Here is a 26873-nt window from a genome sequence, read left to right on the forward strand (position 1 = left end):
GAAACATAACTACATTAAAGAGTTTTATTAACATAACCACATTAAAGAGTTAAGTAACATAACCACATTAAAGAGTTAAGTAACATAACCACATTAAAGAGTTAAGTAACATAACCACATTAAAGAGTTAAGTAACATAACCACATTAAAGAGTTAAGTAACATAACCACATTAAAGAGTTAAGTAACATAACTACATTAAAGAGTTTTATTAACATAACCACATTAAAGAGTTAAGTAACATAACCACATTAAAGAGTTTTATTAACATAACCACATTAAAGAGTTAAGTAACATAACCACATTAAAGAGTTAAGTAACATAACCACATTAAAGAGTTAAGTATCATAACCACATTAAAGAGTTTTATTAACATAACCACATTAAAGAGTTAAGTAACATAACCACATTAAAGAGTTAAGTAAAATAACCACATTAAAGAGTTTTATTAACATAACCACATTAAAGAGTTAAGTAACATAACCACATTAAAGAGTTTTATTAACATAACCACATTAAAGAGTTAAGTAACATAACCACATTAAAGAGTTAAGTAACATAACAACATGAGAGAGTTAAGAAACATAACCACATGAGAGAGTTAAGAAACATAACCACATTAAAGAGTTTTATTAACATAACCACATTAAAGAGTTAAGTAACATAACCACATTAAAGAGTTAAGTAACATAACCACATGAGAGAGTTAAGAAACATAACCACATTAAAGAGTTAAGTAACATAACCACATTAAAGAGTTAAGTAACATAACCACATTAAAGAGTTAAGTAACATAACCACATTAAAGAGTTAAGTAACATAACCACATGAGAGAGTTAAGAAACATAACCACATGAGAGAGTTAAGAAACATAACCACATTAAAGAGTTTTATTAACATAACCACATTAAAGAGTTTTATTAACATAACCACATTAAAGAGTTAAGTAACATAACCACATTAAAGAGTTTTATTAACATAACCACATTAAAGAATTTTATTAACATAACCACATTAAAGAGTTAAGTAACATAACCACATTAAAGAGTTTTATTAACATAACCACATTAAAGAGTTTTATTAACATAACCACATTAAAGAGTTAAGTAACATAACCACATTAAAGAGTTTTATTAACATAAACACATTAAAGAGTTAAGTAACATAATCACATTAAAGAGTTTTATTAACATAACCACATTAAAGAGTTAAGTAACATAACCACATTAAAGAGTTAAGTAACATAACTACGTTAAAGAGTTAAGTAACATAACCACATTAAAGAGTTAAGAAACATAACCACATTAAAGAGTTAAGAAACATAACTACATTAAAGAGTTAAGTAACATAACCACATTAAAGAGTTAAGTAACATAACCACATGAGAGAGTTAAGAAACATAACCACATTAAAGAGTTAAGTAACATAACCACATTAAAGAGTTTTATTAACATAACCACATTAAAGAGTTAAGTAACATAACCACATTAAAGAGTTAAGTAACATAACCACATTAAAGAGTTAAGTAACATAACTACATTAAAGAATTTTATTAACATAACCACATTAAAGAGTTAAGTAACATAACCACATTAAAGAGTTTTATTAACATAACCACATTAAAGAGTTAAGTAACATAACCACATGAGAGAGTTAAGAAACATAACCACATGAGAGAGTTAAGAAACATAACCACATTAAATAGTTTTATTAACATAACCACATTAAAGAGTTAAGTAACATAACCACATTAAAGAGTTTTATTAACATAACCACATTAAAGAGTTTTATTAACATAACCACATTAAAGAGTTAAGTAACATAACCACATTAAATAGTTAAGTAACATAACTACATTAAAGAGTTAAGTAACATAACCACATTAAAGAGTTAAGAAACATAACCACATTAAAGAGTTAAGAAACATAACTACATTAAAGAGTTAAGTAACATAGCCACATTAAAGAGTTAAGTAACATAACCACATGAGAGAGTTAAGAAACATAACCACATTAAAGAGTTAAGTAACATAACCACATTAAAGAGTTAAGTAGCATAACCACATTAAAGAGTTTTATTAACATAACCACATTAAATAGTTTTATTAACATAACCACATTAAAGAGTTAAGTAACATAACCACATTAAAGAGTTTTATTAACATAACCACATTAAAGAGTTAAGTAACATAACCACATTAAAGAGTTAAGTAACATAACCACATTAAAGAGTTTTATTAACATAACCACATTAAAGAGTTAAGTAACATAACCACATTAAAGAGTTTTATTAACATAACCACATTAAAGAGTTAAGAAACATAACCACATTAAAGAGTTAAGTAACATAACCACATTAAAGAGTTAAGTAACATAACTACATTAAAGAGTTAAGAAACATAACTACATTAAAGAGTTAAGTAACATAACCACATTAAAGAGTTAACTAACATAACCACATTAAAGAGTTAACTAACATAACCACATTAAAGAGTTAAGTAACATAACTACATTAAAGAGTTAAGAAACATAACTACATTAAAGAGTTAAGTAACATAACCACATTAAAGAGTTAACTAACATAACCACATTAAAGAGTTAAGAAACATAACTACATTAAAGGGTTAAGTAACATAACCACATTAAAGAGTTAAGTAACATAACCACATTAAAGAGTTAAGTAACATAACCACATGAGAGAGTTAAGAAACATAACCACATTAAAGAGTTTTATTAACATAACCACATTAAAGAGTTAAGAAACATAACCACATTAAAGAGTTAAGTAACATAACCACATTAAAGAGTTAAGTAACATAACCACATTAAAGAGTTAAGAAACATAACTACATTAAAGAGTTTTATTAACATAACCACATTAAAGAGTTAAGTAACATAACCACATTAAAGAGTTAAGTAACATAACCACATTAAAGAGTTAAGTAACATAACCACATTAAAGAGTTAAGTAACATAACCACATTAAAGAGTTAAGTAACATAACCACATTAAAGAGTTAAGTAACATAACTACATTAAAGAGTTTTATTAACATAACCACATTAAAGAGTTAAGTAACATAACCACATTAAAGAGTTTTATTAACATAACCACATTAAAGAGTTAAGTAACATAACCACATTAAAGAGTTAAGTAACATAACCACATTAAAGAGTTAAGTATCATAACCACATTAAAGAGTTTTATTAACATAACCACATTAAAGAGTTAAGTAACATAACCACATGAGAGAGTTAAGAAACATAACCACATTAAAGAGTTAAGAAACATAACTACATTAAAGAGTTAAGTAACATAACCACATTAAAGAGTTAAGTAACATAACCACATTAAAGAGTTAAGTAACATAACCACATTAAAGAGTTAAGTAACATAACCACATTAAAGAGTTAAGTAACATAACTACATTAAAGAGTTTTATTAACATAACCACATTAAAGAGTTAAGTAACATAACCACATTAAAGAGTTTTATTAACATAACCACATTAAAGAGTTAAGTAACATAACCACATTAAAGAGTTAAGTAACATAACCACATGAGAGAGTTAAGAAACATAACCACATGAGAGAGTTAAGAAACATAACCACATTAAAGAGTTTTATTAACATAACCACATTAAAGAGTTAAGTAACATAACCACATTAAAGAGTTAAGTAACATAACCACATGAGAGAGTTAAGAAACATAACCACATTAAAGAGTTAAGTAACATAACCACATTAAAGAGTTAAGTAACATAACCACATTAAAGAGTTAAGTATCATAACCACATTAAAGAGTTTTATTAACATAACCACATTAAAGAGTTAAGTAACATAACCACATTAAAGAGTTAAGTAACATAACCACATGAGAGAGTTAAGAAACATAACCACATGAGAGAGTTAAGAAACATAACCACATTAAAGAGTTTTATTAACATAACCACATTAAAGAGTTTTATTAACATAACCACATTAAAGAGTTAAGTAACATAACCACATTAAAGAGTTTTATTAACATAACCACATTAAAGAATTTTATTAACATAACCACATTAAAGAGTTAAGTAACATAACCACATTAAAGAGTTTTATTAACATAACCACATTTTAGAGTTTTATTAACATAACCACATTAAAGAGTTTTATTAACATAACCACATTAAAGAGTTAAGTAACATAACCACATTAAAGAGTTAAGAAACATAACCACATTAAAGAGTTAAGAAACATAACTACATTAAAGAGTTAAGTAACATAACCACATTAAAGAGTTAAGTAACATAACCACATGAGAGAGTTAAGAAACATAACCACATTAAAGAGTTAAGTAACATAACCACATTAAAGAGTTAAGTAACATAACCACATTAAAGAGTTTTATTAACATAACCACATTAAATAGTTTTATTAACATAACCACATTAAAGAGTTAAGTAACATAACCACATTAAAGAGTTTTATTAACATAACCACATTAAAGAGTTAAGTAACATAACCACATTAAAGAGTTAAGTAAAATAACCACATTAAAGAGTTTTATTAACATAACCACATTAAAGAGTTAAGTAACATAACCACATTAAAGAGTTTTATTAACATAACCACATTAAAGAGTTAAGAAACATAACCACATTAAAGAGTTAAGTAACATAACCACATTAAAGAGTTAAGTAACATAACTACATTAAAGAGTTAAGAAACATAACTACATTAAAGAGTTAAGTAACATAACCACATTAAAGAGTTAACTAACATAACCACATTAAAGAGTTAACTAACATAACCACATTAAAGAGTTAAGTAACATAACTACATTAAAGAGTTAAGAAACATAACTACATTAAAGAGTTAAGTAACATAACCACATTAAAGAGTTAAGTAACATAACCACATGAGAGAGTTAAGAAACATAACCACATTAAAGAGTTTTATTAACATAACCACATTAAAGAGTTAAGAAACATAACCACATTAAAGAGTTAAGTAACATAACCACATTAAAGAGTTAAGTAACATAACCACATTAAAGAGTTAAGAAACATAACTACATTAAAGAGTTTTATTAACATAACCACATTAAAGAGTTAAGTAACATAACCACATTAAAGAGTTAAGTAACATAACCACATTAAAGAGTTAAGTAACATAACCACATTAAAGAGTTAAGTAACATAACCACATTAAAGAGTTAAGTAACATAACCACATTAAAGAGTTAAGTAACATAACTACATTAAAGAGTTTTATTAACATAACCACATTAAAGAGTTAAGTAACATAACCACATTAAAGAGTTTTATTAACATAACCACATTAAAGAGTTAAGTAACATAACCACATTAAAGAGTTAAGTAACATAACCACATGAGAGAGTAAAGAAACATAACCACATGAGAGAGTTAAGAAACATAACCACATTAAAGAGTTTTATTAACATAACCACATTAAAGAGTTAAGTAACATAACCACATTAAAGAGTTAAGTAACATAACCACATGAGAGAGTTAAGAAACATAACCACATTAAAGAGTTAAGTAACATAACCACATTAAAGAGTTAAGTAACATAACCACATTAAAGAGTTAAGTAACATAACCACATTAAAGAGTTAAGTATCATAACCACATTAAAGAGTTTTATTAACATAACCACATTAAAGAGTTAAGTAACATAACCACATGAGAGAGTTAAGAAACATAACCACATTAAAGAGTTAAGAAACATAACTACATTAAAGAGTTAAGTAACATAACCACATTAAAGAGTTAAGTAACATAACCACATTAAAGAGTTAAGTAACATAACCACATTAAAGAGTTAAGTAACATAACCACATTAAAGAGTTAAGTAACATAACTACATTAAAGAGTTTTATTAACATAACCACATTAAAGAGTTAAGTAACATAACCACATTAAAGAGTTTTATTAACATAACCACATTAAAGAGTTAAGTAACATAACCACATTAAAGAGTTAAGTAACATAACCACATGAGAGAGTTAAGAAACATAACCACATGAGAGAGTTAAGAAACATAACCACATTAAAGAGTTTTATTAACATAACCACATTAAAGAGTTAAGTAACATAACCACATTAAAGAGTTAAGTAACATAACCACATGAGAGAGTTAAGAAACATAACCACATTAAAGAGTTAAGTAACATAACCACATTAAAGAGTTAAGTAACATAACCACATTAAAGAGTTAAGTAACATAACCACATTAAAGAGTTAAGTAACATAACCACATTAAAGAGTTAAGTAACATAACCACATGAGAGAGTTAAGAAACATAACCACATGAGAGAGTTAAGAAACATAACCACATTAAAGAGTTTTATTAACATAACCACATTAAAGAGTTTTATTAACATAACCACATTAAAGAGTTAAGTAACATAACCACATTAAAGAGTTTTATTAACATAACCACATTAAAGAATTTTATTAACATAACCACATTAAAGAGTTAAGTAACATAACCACATTAAAGAGTTTTATTAACATAACCACATTAAAGAGTTTTATTAACATAACCACATTAAAGAGTTAAGTAACATAACCACATTAAAGAGTTTTATTAACATAAACACATTAAAGAGTTAAGTAACATAATCACATTAAAGAGTTTTATTAACATAACCACATTAAAGAGTTAAGTAACATAACCACATTAAAGAGTTAAGTAACATAACTACGTTAAAGAGTTAAGTAACATAACCACATTAAAGAGTTAAGAAACATAACCACATTAAAGAGTTAAGAAACATAACTACATTAAAGAGTTAAGTAACATAACCACATTAAAGAGTTAAGTAACATAACCACATGAGAGAGTTAAGAAACATAACCACATTAAAGAGTTAAGTAACATAACCACATTAAAGAGTTTTATTAACATAACCACATTAAAGAGTTAAGTAACATAACCACATTAAAGAGTTAAGTAACATAACCACATTAAAGAGTTAAGTAACATAACTACATTAAAGAATTTTATTAACATAACCACATTAAAGAGTTAAGTAACATAACCACATTAAAGAGTTTTATTAACATAACCACATTAAAGAGTTAAGTAACATAACCACATGAGAGAGTTAAGAAACATAACCACATGAGAGAGTTAAGAAACATAACCACATTAAATAGTTTTATTAACATAACCACATTAAAGAGTTAAGTAACATAACCACATTAAAGAGTTAAGTAACATAACCACATGAGAGAGTTAAGAAACATAACCACATTAAAGAGTTAAGTAACATAACCACATTAAAGAGTTAAGTAACATAACCACATTAAAGAGTTAAGTAACATAACCACATTAAAGAGTTAAGTATCATAACCACATTAAAGAGTTTTATTAACATAACCACATTAAAGAGTTAAGTAACATAACCACATGAGAGAGTTAAGAAACATAACCACATTAAAGAGTTAAGAAACATAACTACATTAAAGAGTTAAGTAACATAACCACATTAAAGAGTTAAGTAACATAACCACATTAAAGAGTTAAGTAACATAACCACATTAAAGAGTTAAGTAACATAACCACATTAAAGAGTTAAGTAACATAACTACATTAAAGAGTTTTATTAACATAACCACATTAAAGAGTTAAGTAACATAACCACATTAAAGAGTTTTATTAACATAACCACATTAAAGAGTTAAGTAACATAACCACATTAAAGAGTTAAGTAACATAACCACATGAGAGAGTTAAGAAACATAACCACATGAGAGAGTTAAGAAACATAACCACATTAAAGAGTTTTATTAACATAACCACATTAAAGAGTTAAGTAACATAACCACATTAAAGAGTTAAGTAACATAACCACATGAGAGAGTTAAGAAACATAACCACATTAAAGAGTTAAGTAACATAACCACATTAAAGAGTTAAGTAACATAACCACATTAAAGAGTTAAGTAACATAACCACATTAAAGAGTTAAGTATCATAACCACATTAAAGAGTTTTATTAACATAACCACATTAAAGAGTTAAGTAACATAACCACATTAAAGAGTTAAGTAACATAACCACATGAGAGAGTTAAGAAACATAACCACATTAAAGAGTTAAGTAACATAACCACATTAAAGAGTTTTATTAACATAACCACATTAAAGAGTTTTATTAACATAACCACATTAAAGAGTTAAGTAACATAACCACATTAAAGAGTTTTATTAACATAACCACATTAAAGAGTTTTATTAACATAACCACATTAAAGAGTTTTATTAACATAACCACATTAAAGAGTTTTATTAACATAAACACATTAAAGAGTTAAGTAACATAACCACATTAAAGAGTTTTATTAACATAACCACATTAAAGAGTTAAGTAACATAACCACATTAAAGAGTTAAGTAACATAACTACATTAAAGAGTTAAGTAACATAACCACATTAAAGAGTTAAGAAACATAACCACATTAAAGAGTTAAGAAACATAACTACATTAAAGAGTTAAGTAACATAACCACATTAAAGAGTTAAGTAACATAACCACATGAGAGAGTTAAGAAACATAACCACATTAAAGAGTTAAGTAACATAACCACATTAAAGAGTTAAGTAACATAACCACATTAAAGAGTTTTATTAACATAACCACATTAAATAGTTTTATTAACATAACCACATTAAAGAGTTAAGTAACATAGCCACATTAAAGAGTTTTATTAACATAACCACATTAAAGAGTTAAGTAACATAACCACATTAAAGAGTTAAGTAACATAACCACATTAAAGAGTTTTATTAACATAACCACATTAAAGAGTTAAGTAACATAACCACATTAAAGAGTTTTATTAACATAACCACATTAAAGAGTTAAGAAACATAACCACATTAAAGAGTTAAGTAACATAACCACATTAAAGAGTTAAGTAACATAACTACATTAAAGAGTTAAGAAACATAACTACATTAAAGAGTTAAGTAACATAACCACATTAAAGAGTTAACTAACATAACCACATTAAAGAGTTAACTAACATAACCACATTAAAGAGTTAAGTAACATAACTACATTAAAGAGTTAAGTAACATAACCACATTAAAGAGTTAACTAACATAACTACATTAAAGAGTTAAGAAACATAACTACATTAAAGAGTTAAGTAACATAACCACATTAAAGAGTTAACTAACATAACCACATTAAAGAGTTAAGAAACATAACTACATTAAAGGGTTAAGTAACATAACCACATTAAAGAGTTAAGTAACATAACCACATTAAAGAGTTAAGTAACATAACCACATGAGAGAGTTAAGAAACATAACCACATTAAAGAGTTTTATTAACATAACCACATTAAAGAGTTAAGAAACATAACCACATTAAAGAGTTAAGTAACATAACCACATTAAAGAGTTTTATTAACATAACCACATTAAAGAGTTAAGTAACATAACCACATTAAAGAGTTTTATTAACATAACCACATTAAAGAGTTAAGTAACATAACCACATTAAATAGTTAAGTAACATAACCACATGAGAGAGTTAAGAAACATAACCACATTAAAGAGTTAAGAAACATAACTACATTAAAGAGTTAAGTAACATAACCACATTAAAGAGTTAAGAAACATAACTACATTAAAGAGTTAAGTAACATAACCACATTAAAGAGTTAAGTAACATAACCACATGAGAGAGTTAAGAAACATAACCACATTAAAGAGTTAAGAAACATAACTACATTAAAGAGTTAAGTAACATAACCACATTAAAGAGTTAAGAAACATAACTACATTAAAGAGTTAAGTAACATAACCACATTAAAGAGTTAAGAAACATAACCACATTAAAGAGTTTTATTAACATAACTACATTAAAGAGTTAAGAAACATAACCACATTAAAGAGTTTTATTAACATAACCACATTAAAGAGTTAAGAAACATAACCACATTAAAGAGTTAAGTAACATAACCACATTAAAGAGTTAAGAAACATAACCACATTAAAGAGTTTTATTAACATAACCACATTAAAGAGTTTTATTAACATAACCACATTAAAGAGTTAAGTAACATAACCACATTAAAGAGTTTTATTAACATAACCACATTAAAGAGTTAAGTAACATAACTACATTAAATAGTTAAGTAACATAACCACATTAAAGAGTTTTATTAACATAACCACATTAAAGAGTTAAGTAACATAACCACATTAAAGAGTTTTATTAACATAACCACATTAAAGAGTTAAGTAACATAACCACATTAAAGAGTTAAGTAACATAACCACATTAAAGAGTTTTATTAACATAACCACATTAAAGAGTTAAGTAACATAACCACATTAAAGAGTTAAGTAACGTAACTACATTAAAGAGTTTTATTAACATAACCACATTAAAGAGTTAAGTAACATAACCACATTAAAGAGTTTTATTAACATAACCACATTAAAGAGTTAAGTAACATAACCACATTAAAGAGTTAAGTAACGTAACTACATTAAAGAGTTTTATTAACATAACCAAATTAAAGAGTTAAGTAACATAACTACATTAAAGAGTTAAGAAACATATCCACATGAGAGAGTTAAGTAACATAACTACATTAAAGAGTTAAGTAACATAACTACATTAAAGAGTTAAGTAACATAACCACATTAAAGAGTTAAGTAACATAACTACATTAAAGAGTTGTATTAACATAACCACATTAAAGAGTTAAGAAACATAACTACATTAAAGAGTTTTATTAACATAACCACATTAAAGAGTTAAGTAACATAACCACATTAAAGAGTTAAGAAACATAACTACATTAAAGAGTTTTATTAACATAACCACATTAAAGAGTTTTATTAACATAACCACATTAAAGAGTTAAGTAACATAACCACATTAAAGAGTTAAGTAACATAACCACATTAAAGAGTTAAGAAACATAACTACATTAAAGAGTTTTATTAACATAACCACGTTAAAGAGTTAAGTAACATAACCACATTAAAGAGTTAAGAAACATAACCACATTAAAGAGTTTTATTAACATAACCACATTAAAGAGTTAAGTAACATAACCACATTAAAGAGTTTTATTAACATAACCACATTAAAGAGTTAAGAAACATAACCACATGAAAGAGTTTTAGTGACATAACCACATGAAAGAGTTTTAGTGACATAACCACATGAAAGAGTTTTAGTGACATAACCACATGAAAAAGTTAAGTAAGAAAACCCCTATTTGGTACATAATTGTTTACTTAGTGGTTCATGATAAGATCTTAAACAGACACACAGACAGACACAGACAGATAAAGACAGATAAACAGACACAGAAAAACAGACAGGAAGACACAGACACATGGCCTGTTTGCCACAAATACACACACTAGGGGGAAAGACTGGTACCCTTTTGGGCGGTGGCATCGCCAATGGTATTTTTATGCTTCTCTTCTGACTCATAGTGCAAGCCAAAGCACCACGGAGAATACAAGCCCAAAGTGGACTCAGAGAGCACAACTCTCCCACAGAAATGTAGACTGACAAAGGGCAAGACCCTTGTTACAATACATTTCCTGTAATCCAACCAAATGCCCTCTACTCTTCACACCCACTCATTCAACAACACATTACTCAGGAGCTGATCCCTTTAAGTCACCTACTCTGCTTATTTTTAACCCTGTTGTCTCTCCAAAACAGCAGCCAGCTAATGAATTAATAGGATTGGGCCTAAATGTAGTGTCCTATAACGTGCCCGGGGAAGCTGAGGGGAGGGTGGCGAGGTTGAGAGGTCGAGTTATAAGACCGGAGGACGGGAGGTGAAGGAGGCTCACAAACGCTCAGACAAAAGACACAGTCAGGACACTGAGGAGGTGAGTACACTGCAAGCCCCGGCTGACCCTGCTTTACATCCACAGCATAGCCTACTGGGGAAAGATGACATCATGCATGGAGGATTATATCGTGCATGACACCATATCTTGTTTACATCTCAGAGAACTGTATCTGCATTTAAACCTGTATCATAAGTGATCACTATAATGCTGATTTTAGGAATGACTGACTAGAATATATAGATGGGTGTGCAGTGTAGCCTTCACTGCAAGGATGGAAAATAGTTTTCAGTTTGAGCATGCTTTAGCTCTAATCGTGCTCAGGTTAGGGATGCACTAGAACAATAACCTATACTCTTGGGCTGCCTAGGGATGGAATTGTTCCCCTTGCCTTATTGTCATGGGATGGAATGAACATTTTGGCTAAATTTTTCATTGCAGATATACTGTATCTATGTAATGTTTTTAGAACTGACACTAGGCACAGAGTATAATGTTTTATTTATTGTAGACTAGGAAGGATTTGACCAACTTCTACCACCTTTGAAGGGACAGGGCAGGTGATGTGCCCATTTGAAATATATTCATCCATCACCTGTATTGGTAATCATTGTAGTATATTTATATTGGCAGCCTCGGACAGGCTTAGACAGTGTACAGAGTTAAATCGGACCAGCTCAGATTTGAACAGCTTTAGTACTTGCTGATAGGTTAAGGCCACTTATGGAGAACTTCAGACAACCCGGGAGGGTTAGCATCTTGAACCGTGTTTCTATGAAGTTGACTTGAATTTGTTACGACAGCCATTTGGGGGATTAATCTGACCTCAACTCAGATTAGGGGACCAGTGCATCGTTATGTTAATCTCCCCTCCTAGTGATTAGCTACACTGGTTTAGACAAATCAAAGACTAATTTGTTTGTTTTCTACTCCCTTTGTCCAGCTTCACCATATAACTTACTTGCGATCTCAGTTAGGAAAATGTTACAGTGCCTTTTCTGTTGTGTTGAGCTGTACTGTACTTGTTATTGTATTGTAATGCTGTCCCTTATTGGCCATTATTTTTATTTTCTACCTCTACAGACAACCTCATCCAATTCACCACAGACATGGCAAAGTGAGTATCTTTTAAATTTACTCATCAACTAACGATGGCTAATTTATAATAATAATAATTAGGTGGGTGCTTATATTTGTCCAACTTCACACATGTACAAGTTTGTATTAATACGGATGTGCGAATTGGAAATTAGTTTTTTTGCACATCCCAACTCTCCCTGACACCTAACCTATTGCCTAAGGCTATCAGGGCTGTGTGACACCTCTGGGGCTTTATGTTAAGAGGATCCAGATAAATCCTGATTAGGACGGATCATCTCTGGATTAGATCCGGAATAGAGCAGTTTAGAATTAACAGCCCAGAGCCTAGCATACGCAAGTAAATAGGCAAGCGATGCACACTATATTGATGGTTAAACTGATATAAAAATAGGAGAAAAGGAATAGATAGGATTCTATTATTTATATAAAAAAATAATTTAAGAACAAATTCTTATTTACAATGACGGCCTACCCCGGCCAAACGACACTGGGCCAATTGTGCACCGCCCTATGGAACTCCCAATCACATCTGGATGTGATTTAGCCTGGATTCAAACCAGGGACTGTAGTGACGCCTCTTGCACTGAGATGCAGTGCCATAGACCGTTGCGCTACTCAGGGAGACATTATGAGATATCTTTGGAAAACAACATACCTGAGAAAATGAATATGGAAACCAAGTAATTGTCAACAACTCCTCAGTAGTGTTTCTGTTGTAACCAGATCAAAGCAAAGTGTAGGTCAGGTTCCCCTTCAGACAGATCCATGGTTGCATAAGTGTTATGTAAAGTTAGGTGGTTGTACCAGTAATGCCAGCGGCTACCATGCCACCCTGGGTCCTAATCCATCCCTAGCCTCAGTGGGAGGAGGGGGGGGGGGGGGGGGGGGTATAGGCCTCATCCTTTAACTGTAGCTGACAACAGGTCAGTTAGAGTAGGTCCCTATGAATTAAGCAACGTACTGGGATGTCCGACCATGACACAGATTTGTTGAATCCAATCTAGAATCTAAACTCCTGACTCTTCCTATCACCCTCCCTCTGTAGAGTCTACAAGAAGACCAGTGGCAACGAATCAGTAAGAACCCACTTTGACATCATCACTGAGGGACACACTGGTCAGGGCCTGCTCTGACGCACTTATCACATAACAGAGCAGGAATCCACAGGCTTTCTCCAACAGAGCCAACCTATATGTATACAGCACTGCGATTCTTCAGGCTCCATCAAGATAACTGAGATTAGGCCTATCCATATGGTGTTGATGTCAGGCAGGAAGTAACCTCTCGCTTTCCTTTTCCCTAGATTGCTCTCTACCTGGGGAAGAGAGACTTTGTGGACCATGTGGAGAGTGTTGACATCGTCGGTGTGTTCTAAAGTTTTCTGAATATCTTTAGGCGTTACTGCCCTTTACAGAGTAGTGTACATGTGAGTGTGTGTGTGTTATATCTACATCTTCTCTTGCAGATGGGGTGATCAAGGTGGACCCCGCTGAACTTGAAGGCAGGAAAGGTAACATTCAGTTGATTTCACTGTATCTATTGAACCCTGAAAACATGCATGAAGTCACATTCAACCAATCGAGGTTCAGTCTTAATACCGAAGCCCTATCTTTCTGCAGTATGGGTGTATCTGGCATGCGCCTTCCGTTATGGTAGTGACGACCTGGATGTGATCGGGCTGTCATTCAGAAAAGACATCTGGGTTAAAAGGATGCAGATCTACCCTGTTGTTGGCACCAATCCAGCCAACACCCCCATGCAGGAGGCCCTCCTGAAGAAATGTGGGGACCAAGGCCATCCCTTCACTTTCACTGTGAGTCTCACTGTGTTGCCTTCCATCTCATCCTTCACATGGCATCACACAATATGTCAGTGCAGAGCTCACTGTTCAGCCACACAAAGTGTGATTACAGTCCACTCTCTTAGACGGTGTTGGAAACCACATCAGAGACTTTGTCACCATGGACATTCTCATTCAGGGAATGCACATACTAGACTGTTGGTTTGTATATATTCACATCTCATCACCTCTTCCTTCCTGTCCATTTCAGATTGATACCAACCTGCCATGCTCAGTCGGCCTTCAGCCCGCACCAGAGGATGCTGGCAAGGTACGTTAGTTTCTCTCTTTCTCTCGCTCTTTCAATCTCTCGTTTTAAACCTTTCATTAAAGACAAATGTTTTCTACCCCTGCAGTCTTGTGGTGTTGACTATGAGGTGAAAGCATACATCGCCAAGGAGGCAGATGACCCTGATGAGAAAATTAGCAAGAAGTATGTATTAGTGGAATGCCACAAATTTCACACAACTGTTCAGTACATGCCATTTGCTGTGGCTAGGAATCAGATTATTGTGTATTCTGATGGTTTTCTCGCTCTCTTCCTCTCTCCTGTCAGGGACACTTGCCGTCTGATCATTCGTAAGATCCAGTTTGCCCCAGGCAAAGTGGGTGCTGGACCAAAGGCTGACATCAGCAAGAACTTCATGATGTCTGACAAGCCAGTCCACCTGGAGGCCTCCATAGAGAAGGAGGTAGGCCTGTAGACTTTTATTCTGTAAGCCTAGGAAAACATTGATTACTGTGCTAGTTTTCTATTGATGGGTCCTTCTGTATGATACCTTTTGATTTGAACATGTTTGCTTTCATTTGGTGACCTTTAGCTCTATTTCCATGGAGACCCAATCCCTGTAAATGTCAAAATCAACAATGAAACCACCAAAGTGGTGAAGAAAATCAAAATTACAGGTGAGTGGTTGTGACGCGAGTTCTCATTGCGTTTGTACATGTGTTTCAAATCTTGATTATGGCTGAAACATCTCTTTCTGACCAGTTGAGCAGACAACAGAGGTGTTGCTTTACCAGTCTGATAAATATTCCAAGACGGTTCTTACTGAGGAATTTGCGTAAGTCAAGAACACATTCATTCCGTTACTACTGCAATCTAGAATTACTAATCCTTATGTCTATTTTACCCCAATACTCAACTCAAACAATAATAAAATATATTTGTATTTTCACTGTTGGTGGATCACAACTTCCTGTTTGTGTGGTCATCCTGTGCAGGGAGGAAATAAAAGGTGAATCCACCCTGGAGAAGACGTTCACGGTGATTCCTCTGCTGTCCAACAACAAAGAGAAGCGTGGTCTGGCCGTGGACGGCAGACTAAAGGATGAGGATACCAACCTGGCTTCCACCACAATGTGAGTCAGTGGGTTCCCCAAGACATAGCTCAACCACACCCTCCTCTCCTTCTGTAGATGATTAAAAAACATTTACTGAATTGAAATGCCTGAGGTAACCCATCCTTGTCCTCCCCTCCCCTCTCCTAGCATCCGTCCTGGCATGGATAAAGGAATGCAGGGAATCATGGTCTCTTACAAAATCAAGGTGAACCTCTTGGTCTCCAGCGGAGGCCTCTTGGGAGGCCTAACAGCCAGGTGAGAACTGGAGTTGATATATGACATGCATGTATATACTGAATAAAAATATAAACGCAACATGGAAAGTATTGGTCCCGTTTCATGAGCTGAAAGAAAATATCCCAGAAATTAACCATATGCATAAAAAGTGTATTTCTGTCAAATGTTGTGCACAAATTTGTTTACATCCCTGTAAGTGAGCATTTTTCATTTGCCAAGATAATCCATCAGCCTGACAGGTGTGGCATATCAAGACGCTGATTAAACAGCATGATCATTACAGAGGCGCATGTTGTGCTGGGTACAATAAAAAGCCACTCTAAAATGTGCAGTTTTGTTACACAAGACAATGCCTCAGATGTCTCCAAGGTTGAGGGAGAGTGCAGTTGGAATGTCCGCCAGAGAATTGAGTTAATTTCTCTACCAATGTTGTTTTAGAGAATTTGGCAGTACGTCCAACCGGCTTTAACAACCACAGACCATGTGTAATCACGCCAGCCCAGGACCTCCATCTGATTTCTTCACCTGCAGGATTGTCTGACACTAGTCACCCGGACAACTGATGAAACTGAGTTTGCACAACCAAAGAATTCCTGCACAAACTGTCAGAAACAGTCTCAGGGAAGCTCATTCACGTGCTCGTCGTCCTCACCAGGGTCTTGACTTGACTGCAGTTCGGCGTTGTAACCGACTTCGGTGGGCAAATGCTCAGCTTCCATTAAGTGTGCTCTTCACCGATGACTCCGAGGCAGGCACTGTAAACGGGCAGATGGCAGACAGCGTGTATGGCATTGTATGGGTGAGCGGTTTGCTGATGTCAACATTGTGAACAAAGTGCCCCATGGTGGCGGTGGGGTTATGGTATGTGCAGGCATAAGTTACGGACAATGAACACAATTGTAATTTGAATGCACGGAGATACTGTGACGAGATCCTGAGGCCCATTGCCTTACCATTCATCCGCCGCCATCACCTCATATTTCAGCGTGATAATGCACGGCCCCATGTCGTAAGGATCTGTACACAATTACTGGACGCTGAAAATGTCCCAGTTCTTCCATGGCCTGCATACTCACCAGAAATGTCACCCACTGAGTATGTTTGGGATGCTCTGGATCGACGTGTACGGCAGCGTGTTCCAGTTCCCCCCCCAATATCCAGCAACTTTGCACAGCGATTGATGAAGAGTAGGACAACATTCCACAGGCCACAATCAACAGCCTGATCAACTCTATGTGAAGGAGATGTGTCGCGCTGCATGAGGCAAATAGTGGTCACAACATACTGGCTGGTTTTCTGATCCACGCCCGTATCCTACCTTTTCTTAAGGTTTCTGTGACCAACTGATCGATATCTTTATTCCCAGTCATGTGAAATCCATAGATTAGGCCTTAATTTATTGTTCAATTGACTGATTTCCTTACATGAACTGTAAGTCAGTAAAATCTTTGAAATCGTTGCGTTTATATTTTTCTTCAGTGTATATACATACTGTGTCAGTGAGGCATTGTTGGACAGATTGTTGCCCACTGACAATGTAAATGTTTGTTTCGCCACAGTGATGTCGGAGTAGAAGTCCCCTTGGTATTGATGTCCCCCAAACCCGCAGATGTGTAAGTACAACTCTACTATGTGGTTTATCAGTGTGACATGGCTGATTAATGTGTGACGATATTCTGGCATGCGTGACTATTTCAGTTTTTTTCCAATGATTCAATATTTTCCAATTGTTTCCATAAGAATTCTGATCCTATGTGTTTGTGCGTTTCTTGAACTACAGCCCAGTGGAGTAAATGCCTCTGTAGTGCAGGTGAGGTCACTCCCAATGTAACATGTTTTAGGCTCGATGTTCACTTCTTCAAGGGATACAAAAGCTATATTTGGCAACAATGGGGGAAGGGTTGACTGTTGCATGGGAAATAAATGTTTTGCGTTGTTGCCCATAGGAGATGCAATCAAGGTATATAATTACACCAGCCTTAGCTCTTAAGTAAAGAAGTGCACAATGTATCCTCTTGCTATGGTAAAGTATTGTGTTGCAAAATGAACACATACTTGGATAAATATGGCAATTAAAGATGATAGCAATTCTACTGCAGCACAGTGCACAAGAGATCACAGTTTGATAGTGGACTCAAACGAAAGAAAAACAATTGAACAGAACAACTACATATTCAAGCAATTCCTTGTCAGATAGCTGATGTGATGTCTGTCCATGTCTCCCCATCTAGAACGGATATCAAATTTGAGTAGATTCCTCAACAGAAGATGCAGAAGGGCAACAAGGAAGAGAAACCGCGACAGACAGCAGATTCAGAAGGCCAACGGACGCCAGAGAAACTAAACACCAATAGGAAAACACAGAACACCCGAGACTATCATAACAATATGCATTCTTTTTACTATCTTCCCACTGGGCACACAATGGTTGAATTAATGTTGTTCCCATGTCATTTCAACAAAATGACTTTGAACCAACGTGAAATGGACGTTCAATTGACGTTTGTGCCCAAACCTTACTTCAACATTAAATCTATTGATAAGGGCACATGCATTCTACACCAATCACACACACTGGGATGTTGTCATATCCCAGTTAGACGAGGGAGCTCAGAATCCCCTTTAACAAAGCACACAACACAACACAATTCATTACTAGCCACTATAGGTCAACATGTAATTTATGTAGTTTTAAATGTTTGCCTTTTACAAGTGAACTCTGCAATAAAGAATATATAATAACTTGTGCAACAAATTCTAAGCTATCTCAAAAGGAACAAACTTGTTTTAGTAGCGTTTGTGTTAAATGGATGGATGGGCAGCGGTATGTTGGGACAAGACTGCAGGAACCTGATTGGCGCACTCTTATGACAACAGAAAAATATTAAAAGATGTTCACCTCCTACTTCCTGTGTCAAGTCTTCATGTGTATCTGCTCACTGTATTCTTCTGTTGGTTCACTGCTTCTTTCCTCTGATGATTAGCAATGCCCCACAGCCATCAGTCTCTCCAAACCTTTCAAAGCAATAAGCTCTTAGATTTTGTCAATCTTAAAATCACCAAAGACTGATAAAGATAAACCAACATTCAACCACACCCCAAAATAATTAAGACCGCATGGCTCTGAAACAAATGACCGATGTAGCAACACCACACAGCCAATACACGCAGAGGACATTCAGGTACAAACTGAAACCAGGTACAAACAGGACTGGGGTGCTTTAAATCTTTTACATGCTCCGTGCTAATTAGGGTCCCCTGGGAAACATGATTGCAAATGATGGTTACTACCGTGTCACACATGGCTAATGCAGTCACGTAGGCCCACAGCCTAATAATTTAGAACATTTAAACCATCACATGACATTTTACAACATTGCTTGCAACAAAGAAAATTGTAAACCTACAATCATGTGGCCCCTACACTTTCTTTTGAAAAATAGCGCCATCACCTGTCCATTACACACACAGAAATAAGAGGTATTGTCCCCTAAGGTACACAAATATCAAAATACACAATGTACCTTCAGAGGTACACATGATCTCACATACAGTTTGGTACCTTTTTAAGGTGCATGTGCAGATAATCTAGTATAATGGTACTTTTTTTTTGTACCCAATACTTTGAATATAAAAGTAAAATCATCACACTTTCAATGTACGGTGAAGGTATATTTCTGTTTCCCTGGGTACAAACATATTTTGTGTACCCACAACTCTTGACGGTACCGATCTGTACCTTTGCTTATCAGAAAAGCAATGTATTGAAGGTACAATGATACATTTTTGCCAACTGAACAGCTTTGTCACTGGGGTGGTACTCTAATCATATTTCCCAGCATGCTCTACTGTAGGTAGACTTTTTAAAATAGTTTTTAATATCTGTTTTGCATGTACATTGATCAATCTTATGCTACACAAAGATAAATAACATCAATTAGTTCGATTTTTTTGCACCCGTCAATGAAATGTCTGTTCCAGTTTTTAAATAGTTTAGGTAGTCTCACAATGTTTCTAACCCTGGCAGTCATTCTAAATGCAGGTTGTGGGTGAACTGTTGGATAGCTTAACTCTGGCTGGATTCCGATAGGAATTACACATCACTTTGCAAGCCAGCATAATGTGTTTTGCAGGTAAAGTTGGATAAGCCAGCATAATGTGTTTTGCAGGTAAAGTTGGATAAGCCAGCATAATGTGTTTTGCAGGTAAAGTTGAATAAACCAGAATAATGTGTTTTGCAGGTAAAGTTGGATAAACCAGAATAATGTGTTTTGCAGGTAAAGTTGGATAAACCAGCATAATGTGTTTTGCAGGTAAAGTTGAATAAACCAGAATAATGTGTTTTGCAGGTAAAGTTGGATAAACCAGAATAATGTGTTTTGCAGGTAAAGTTGGATAAACCAGAATAATGTGTTTTGCAGGTAAAGTTGGATAAACCAGAATAATGTGTTTTGCAGGTAAAGTTGGATAAACCAGCATAATGTGTTTTGCAGGTAAAGTTGAATAAACCAGAATAATGTGTTTTGCAGGTAAAGTTGGATAAACCAGCATAATGTGTTTTGCAGGTAAAGTTGAATAAACCAGCATAATGTGTTTTGCAGGTAAAGTTAAAAATTCACGTAACTTTCCCAGGTGTTCCAGAAAGCCTGTTTGGAAAATGAGGAAATCCAGAATCCTTCAACCAGGATTTCCAGGAATTTGGGAAAAGTTACTGGAATTTTGCAACACCACTTGCAGGCCATGGTGTGGCCTGTAAATCATGAGGTTCAGGCCACTTTATTAGGGTAAAATTAGGCCTCAAAATAAGGCCTTCTGAGATGTTTAATGTATTGTCATAAAGAGTTTCATTTTAATGATAATTTACACCTAGGAACTCACTTGGTGAAGGCCACAGGACTGAACATTTATGTATTCAACAACCATGTCTCTGTCACTAACAAATACAGTCATGGGTGGTAACTCTACAATTCACTCGAAAAGGCAAGGCACACTGGGAAATTATACTGGAGGCGTGGTTTAGTTGGGCCATGGTTTTCAGTTAGTTATTTTTGGCCACCCTAGAGTAGAAGTGTTGTACCAGTTTAAGTGATCTATGTCAGAGGTACCTTTTTGCTACTTTCAATTAACAAATGGCTTTGTCACTGTGGTGGTTCCCAATAATGGCAAAATGTACTTTTTCTAAAAGCACACTTTGAATGTGTGGGGTATACCGTATGTAAGAAAGATACTATCTGAGGTTTGAACTGGGGTAAAATACTAATTTCACGTATGAATCAGCTACGGGAGTGATGGTTACATGCTCCATTTCCTAGAAATCTTGAGATGGAATCGGTTAGGGAAAGCTCAGAAATCGAACCAGACGAAAGTGAGCATGAAGATACCAGCGTTTTCAGGTGTGATGAAGACTTCCGAGCTGCACCCCAATGAGCAGGATAATGCCTCAGTGGGTATAAGATTCTTGGACAAATGGGATCTTTTGGCCGACACATATGTGGAGCCAGGTACTGTTAACGCAGTCAAACTATCCAGAAGTGGACTGGTGTTGATTTTCTGTCTGTCCGCGTCACATGCCTTGGGTCGAAATCTGTCTCGCTTTCCTCTCCGGAGCAGAGCGCCACTGAAAGGACTGATAACTGGAGTGGAGTTGAGTTTCGAGGTGTATCAACTGAAGATGATCTTGCTGTTTCTCAACTGAAGATGATCTTGCTGTTTGGTGCGAAGCAGACCGGTGGCGAGCACGAGACTTAGGAAACCCTGTCTGTCTTTTTAAAATTTGATGCAGAGTTTTTGCCTGATAAAGTCATGTAAAGTATGTCAGTTATCCAGTGAGAGATTTTTATTCCAAGCCCACCCACTATGGTGTTCTAGGTGTCAAGTGCATGGTCAGGTTGCAGAAGTGTGTAGGTGGGAGATTCTGAGATGTTAGAAGTGTGCAGGAGGGCATGGGACAAAGGAGTGTGTAGTTTTGTTGGAAAAAGCTGTGTGATAATTGTGGGGATGTCCATGTTGCTGGGGGATCAGACCTGCCCGGTGCAACAGAGACAGGTTGAGGTTGCCAGGGTTTGAGCAGAGCAGAATGTGTCATATGCTGAAACAGGAAGAACGGAAATCTCAGAAGATGAATTTGATAGTAGCACCAGCAGGTATGTTTTTGGGTGTGAGAGATGTTAGTGCTTTTAAGGGGTTTTGAGAGAAGGGGTTCCATCCTCACAGGTTGTATTGGGCTTTTACAATAAGGTGTGGGAGGAAGGGAAACTGCCTGACAGTTTGAAGCAGGCTGTAGTGGTGCCAATATGGAAACCAGGGAAATTCCCTTCTAATCCTTCCATCAGGCTATAGGCTGATAGCACTGACATCTCATGTATGTAAACTTATGAAAAGAATGATAACATAAAGGCTGACTTACTTCCTGGAGAGCAGAGGCCTAATGTCACCAGATCAAAGCGGGTTCAGGAAAGGCAGGGGAACAATGAACCCTGTACGGTGCCTTGAGTCAGTCATATGGAAGGCACAGGGAAATAAGGAGGTGGTGGTAGACATTTTCTCCACTATAGAGAAGGCATTTGATACTATATGGAAGAAGGCTTACTTATCGAACTGAATATCATGGGGGTAGGAGGAAGAGGATTTTATTTTGGGGCGATTAATACAAGTAAGCGTGGGGAGCTCCATGTCAGAATGTTGTGAGGTAGATAATGGTACCCCCCGGGGAAGTGTCATTAGTTCTTTGTTGTTCTCCATTATGATTGACAATGTATTCTCCCATGTGAGAACACATATTGGAAGGTTATTGTTTGCGGATGATGGGGCGCTGTGAAAGAGAATAATAAATATTCCCCATACAGCTGGGAGAGTTCAAGAAGCGATCAGTGAAGTGGAGCAGTGGTCCCTCGTGTGGGGCTTCAAGTTCTCCATTGAGAAAACACAGACTGTGTTTTTTACTAGGAGGAAGGTTGGCAAGGAAATATGCCTGAAGATGTATAGAAGGAATCTGGAGAGGGTGGGAGTTTTCAGGTTCCTGGGGGTCTGGTTTGACACTCGAATGACATGGGCGGAGCATATTAACAGAGTAGTTGTCAAAGGAAAGAAATATTGAATGTGATGCGTTGCCTTTCAGGAATGGTGTGAGTGGGGGCAGATAGAGTGGAGTTTAAAATTCTATATATGGTGCTGTAAAGGTCATCACTGGACTATGAAAGTGTAGCATATGGATGAGCAGCTCAGACATCTTTGAAAAAAGCTACAGTAGATTTAATCCAGGTTCAAGCCCCACGAATATGTTGTGGAGCTGTCAGGACCTCCCCGGTGGCAGCGCTGCAGATAAAGTTAGGAGAGAAGCCGTTAAAGTTGAGAAGACAACAACTAACATGACATATTGGGTAAATCTTCAAAGACATAGGGTTACACATCCAACAAAAAAGGAGCTCCTAGAGTGCTGGGAACATGAACGAAATCTGAATCCTGAAAAAGTTTTGGGTGGATAGGTAATGGCAGGACGAGAGAAATAGGGCTGTTTGGGAAGGAGTTCAGCCCCTCTGTGGTTCTTCCTGCTACACCACCTTGGTTGCTCCCTCAGACAATGATAGACCTAGGGTTGGTTGAGACGGTAAGAGCTGGTGAAGAAGAAGTACATCCAGTTAATATTGCAAGTGAACATTAAGAACACAGTACAATGCTTTCTTGAATATATTCACAGATGGATCTAAAGACCCTAAAACAGGGAGGACAGGTGCCGCGTTTAGTGTTCCTGAGTTTAAGGTGGCAGGGACAAAAAAAGCAACGTATAATTTACTCTATCTGTTTACACAATGGAGTACCTGGCCACATTCTTGGCTGCAGAGTGATTGAAGGAGGTGAGGCCAGACAGGGTACTCTTCTTCTCTGACTCCTTAAATTAATTTGTGTCTCGGAGCAGACAAGATGTATTGCCTGAGATTTTGCTGTGCTTGCATAGGGTGAGACAGATAGGGGAATTTGTGATTTTCCTCTGGGTATTAGCTCATGTGGGAGTAGAGGGTAATGAGGAGGTGGATGTTATCGCCAAGCAGGCTCTCAAACATCCTAATGTTGAAATGGAATTGTCAATCAGTAAAGCAGAAGCCAAGGGGTTGATAATAACAGTGGTTAAAAACAAATGGCAAGAGTTGTGGAACAAGGAGGGAAAGGGAAGACAACTGAATACTGTAGGAAAAGTGGGAGCAAGGAGGTCCTCAGGTCGAGAGAGAAGGGAGGAAAGTGTAATCACAAGGCTGAGACATGGACACACAAGGCTCAACAGTACATTGAAATTGGTAGGAAATCAGACTGGGAGATGTGATCATTGTCAGGAGGAGATGGAGACAGTGGAAGCAATGTGGGAACCGACATTGAACCGAGCTAAAATGAACTGCTGAGAAAATCTTCAGGGGATGTAGTATTTAATTATGTATTTAATTTCTTAGGGAGATGAGAATAATGGGTAGGATTTTGACATTCCCTGTCTCTGGTTCACACTCCAGTCCAGTTGGTGGCGGTAATGGACTTTAAAGTTGGTTGCCAACCGCCATGCAAAATCCACATAATAAGAAGAAGAAGGTTTTAATGCAAAAATAACAATGGCTGCTGAAGAAGGTGGTTGTAATTCACCAATAACATTAGATGCCGATCTGGAAAGGAAGAGGGAACTGCGATGACACGAAGGCGTAACAATGGCGCTAACTACAGACCTACGTCTCCTGAATACAAGCCAAGTAAAATTACTTATAAATCTACTTTATCGCTTGAGCATCTTGAGGATGTTGGATCCCATCGGTCTGATGGCTGTCTTGAGAATCATGAGATGGAGTCAGGCGGCAGTAATGATTACTCTGAAATTGAGCCTAACCAGGATGAAGACCTACATTACCTGTGGCGACAGGTGTGGTGGTAGAGATTTCCAATGTTCTCCCTGAGAATTCTACCAGAGATGATTTTGAATAGGTAGGAATGAGGTTTTTGGAAAAAGTGGATCCATGCATTTTGGCTGACCAATATGTTGTTTCAAGTTTGGTAAAGGAATAACTGGGAACTGTTACATCCGCCAAAGTTTTGCGAAGAGGAATTGTTTCGATTTTTTTGTGTATCCTCCACCCAGAGGCAGCAGCCGCTTCATGTCACACGTCTCGGGCTTGGCCTGTGTCATGCCTTGCTCTCCGGAGCTGGGCACCGCTCAAAGGCGTGATCAGTGGCGTTAAGTGTAGAGGTGGATAAGATGAGAGAGCATATTTCTGGTGTTTGTGGCACACACCGTTTGGTGAGACGCAGACCTGGTGGAAATGGTGAAATGGATGTTACCCTGTCTGTCTTGTTGAGCTTTGATATGAAGTTCTACCTCTATAAGGTCAGGCTTGGGTATCTGTGACCCATTTCAAGAAGCTAGGCATATGTGACATGTCACTACTTCCCAGGAGAGGCATTTGAACTTATTCACTTTATTTCATGTGCCTTAATAAAAGGTGTATGCCATCTGTAAATACAAATAAAATTGTTAAATTACAAGCCTAGTTGGTTTAGCCACGGACAAAGACAGGAACCATCCCCGCTAACCATGATAGGCTGAGATAATGGATGGGCTGGACATGCTGAGAGATGATTTCGGATTGGTCTGCCATGTAGCACGTTTCTGTCTATGACATGAGCTGGTCAGTATGTGTAGATAATCCTTGCTACAGCAAGGAAAGATGTAACGTTAGCCATGGAGAGCTGCAAAAGTGTTGCTTCTGCTCTCAACATCATTGCTTCCCTGAATTTAGCAGGTGCTATCAGCAAAGATCTGTGTAGTAATATTATTAGCATGTCAGAAAGCCATTTGCATTTCTAGTTATAGCCTGTTAGCTAGCTAGCTAATGTTGAACCTAGTTGGTTAGCTTTAGCTACCTGCAGATTTATAATCCAGCATTTCATGCAAGGTGGCTAGCTATGACAATCCGTTTGTACTGTAGCTATGGGTTGGAATTATGGTTCATTGTCTATCTTGCTAAACAAAAGTGTTACGTTCCCCAGTTTCTGTGTTGTGGGTTTGTGTATTTGTATGTGTGTATTTCAGGAAATGGCTTCCTGGATTCCCCCAAGCAGCTGATTGGTCGGCCCCATTGCAGATTGGCGCTCTGATCCCGCCCTCTCGTTAGGGGATACAGTTGTCGACAATTACAAACTCCTTCTGCAGCTGGATAAAAGCCAGTGTTCCTTTGTTAGAAAAGAGAGCTTCTTGGATGTCTTGTGTTTGTTGTTGTGCAGAGACAGTTTTGTTGGAAATATTTTGTTGCTGCTACTTCTGAGGTATGTGTGTGCCAATAGGACTCTGTGTTTTTCATTATTGAACTTGTTCGCTTTACGTTTGTATTATTCTGTTTAATTTGTTCCCAGGGGGGAAGAGGAAGGCACTTTGGGAGTGCTTAGGCAAGAGGCCTGCGGGCATACATATACCCGTAGTATGTACTCTGTCTATGCACACTAGGTAAGACCTGGGCGGACCAACCCTGTATTTTG

At 35.7% G+C, this 26873-nt stretch overlaps 1 protein-coding gene across 2 annotated transcripts; it reads left to right on the forward strand.

Moving 5' to 3' along the window:
- The first annotated feature begins 11418 nt into the window (after nucleotides 1-11418).
- Nucleotides 11419-19272, forward strand: arr3b (arrestin 3b, retinal (X-arrestin)). Of its 2 annotated transcripts, XM_036942915.2 has the most exons (16): nucleotides 11419-11884; nucleotides 12929-12962; nucleotides 13992-14022; nucleotides 14250-14310; nucleotides 14412-14456; nucleotides 14566-14759; nucleotides 14998-15057; nucleotides 15143-15219; nucleotides 15343-15478; nucleotides 15608-15692; nucleotides 15778-15850; nucleotides 16011-16148; nucleotides 16278-16385; nucleotides 17927-17980; nucleotides 18148-18177; nucleotides 18599-19272. In XM_036942915.2, the coding sequence occupies exons 2-15, from the start codon at nucleotides 12955-12957 to the stop codon at nucleotides 18158-18160; spliced, it is 1083 nt and encodes a 360-aa protein (XP_036798810.1). In that variant the 5' UTR covers nucleotides 11419-11884; nucleotides 12929-12954; the 3' UTR covers nucleotides 18161-18177; nucleotides 18599-19272. The 2 variants fall into 2 exon arrangements, with proteins under 2 accessions (XP_036798810.1, XP_036798809.1); XM_036942914.2 differs by lacking the exon at nucleotides 18148-18177 and having other exon boundaries at nucleotides 11504-11884.
- The last annotated feature ends 7601 nt before the right edge of the window (nucleotides 19273-26873 follow it).

The sequence above is a fragment of the Oncorhynchus mykiss genome, chromosome 14 (assembly GCF_057628025.1).
Source record: "Oncorhynchus mykiss isolate SJ-2025 chromosome 14, ASM5762802v1, whole genome shotgun sequence".
NCBI classification, from domain to species: Eukaryota; Metazoa; Chordata; class Actinopteri; order Salmoniformes; family Salmonidae; genus Oncorhynchus; species Oncorhynchus mykiss.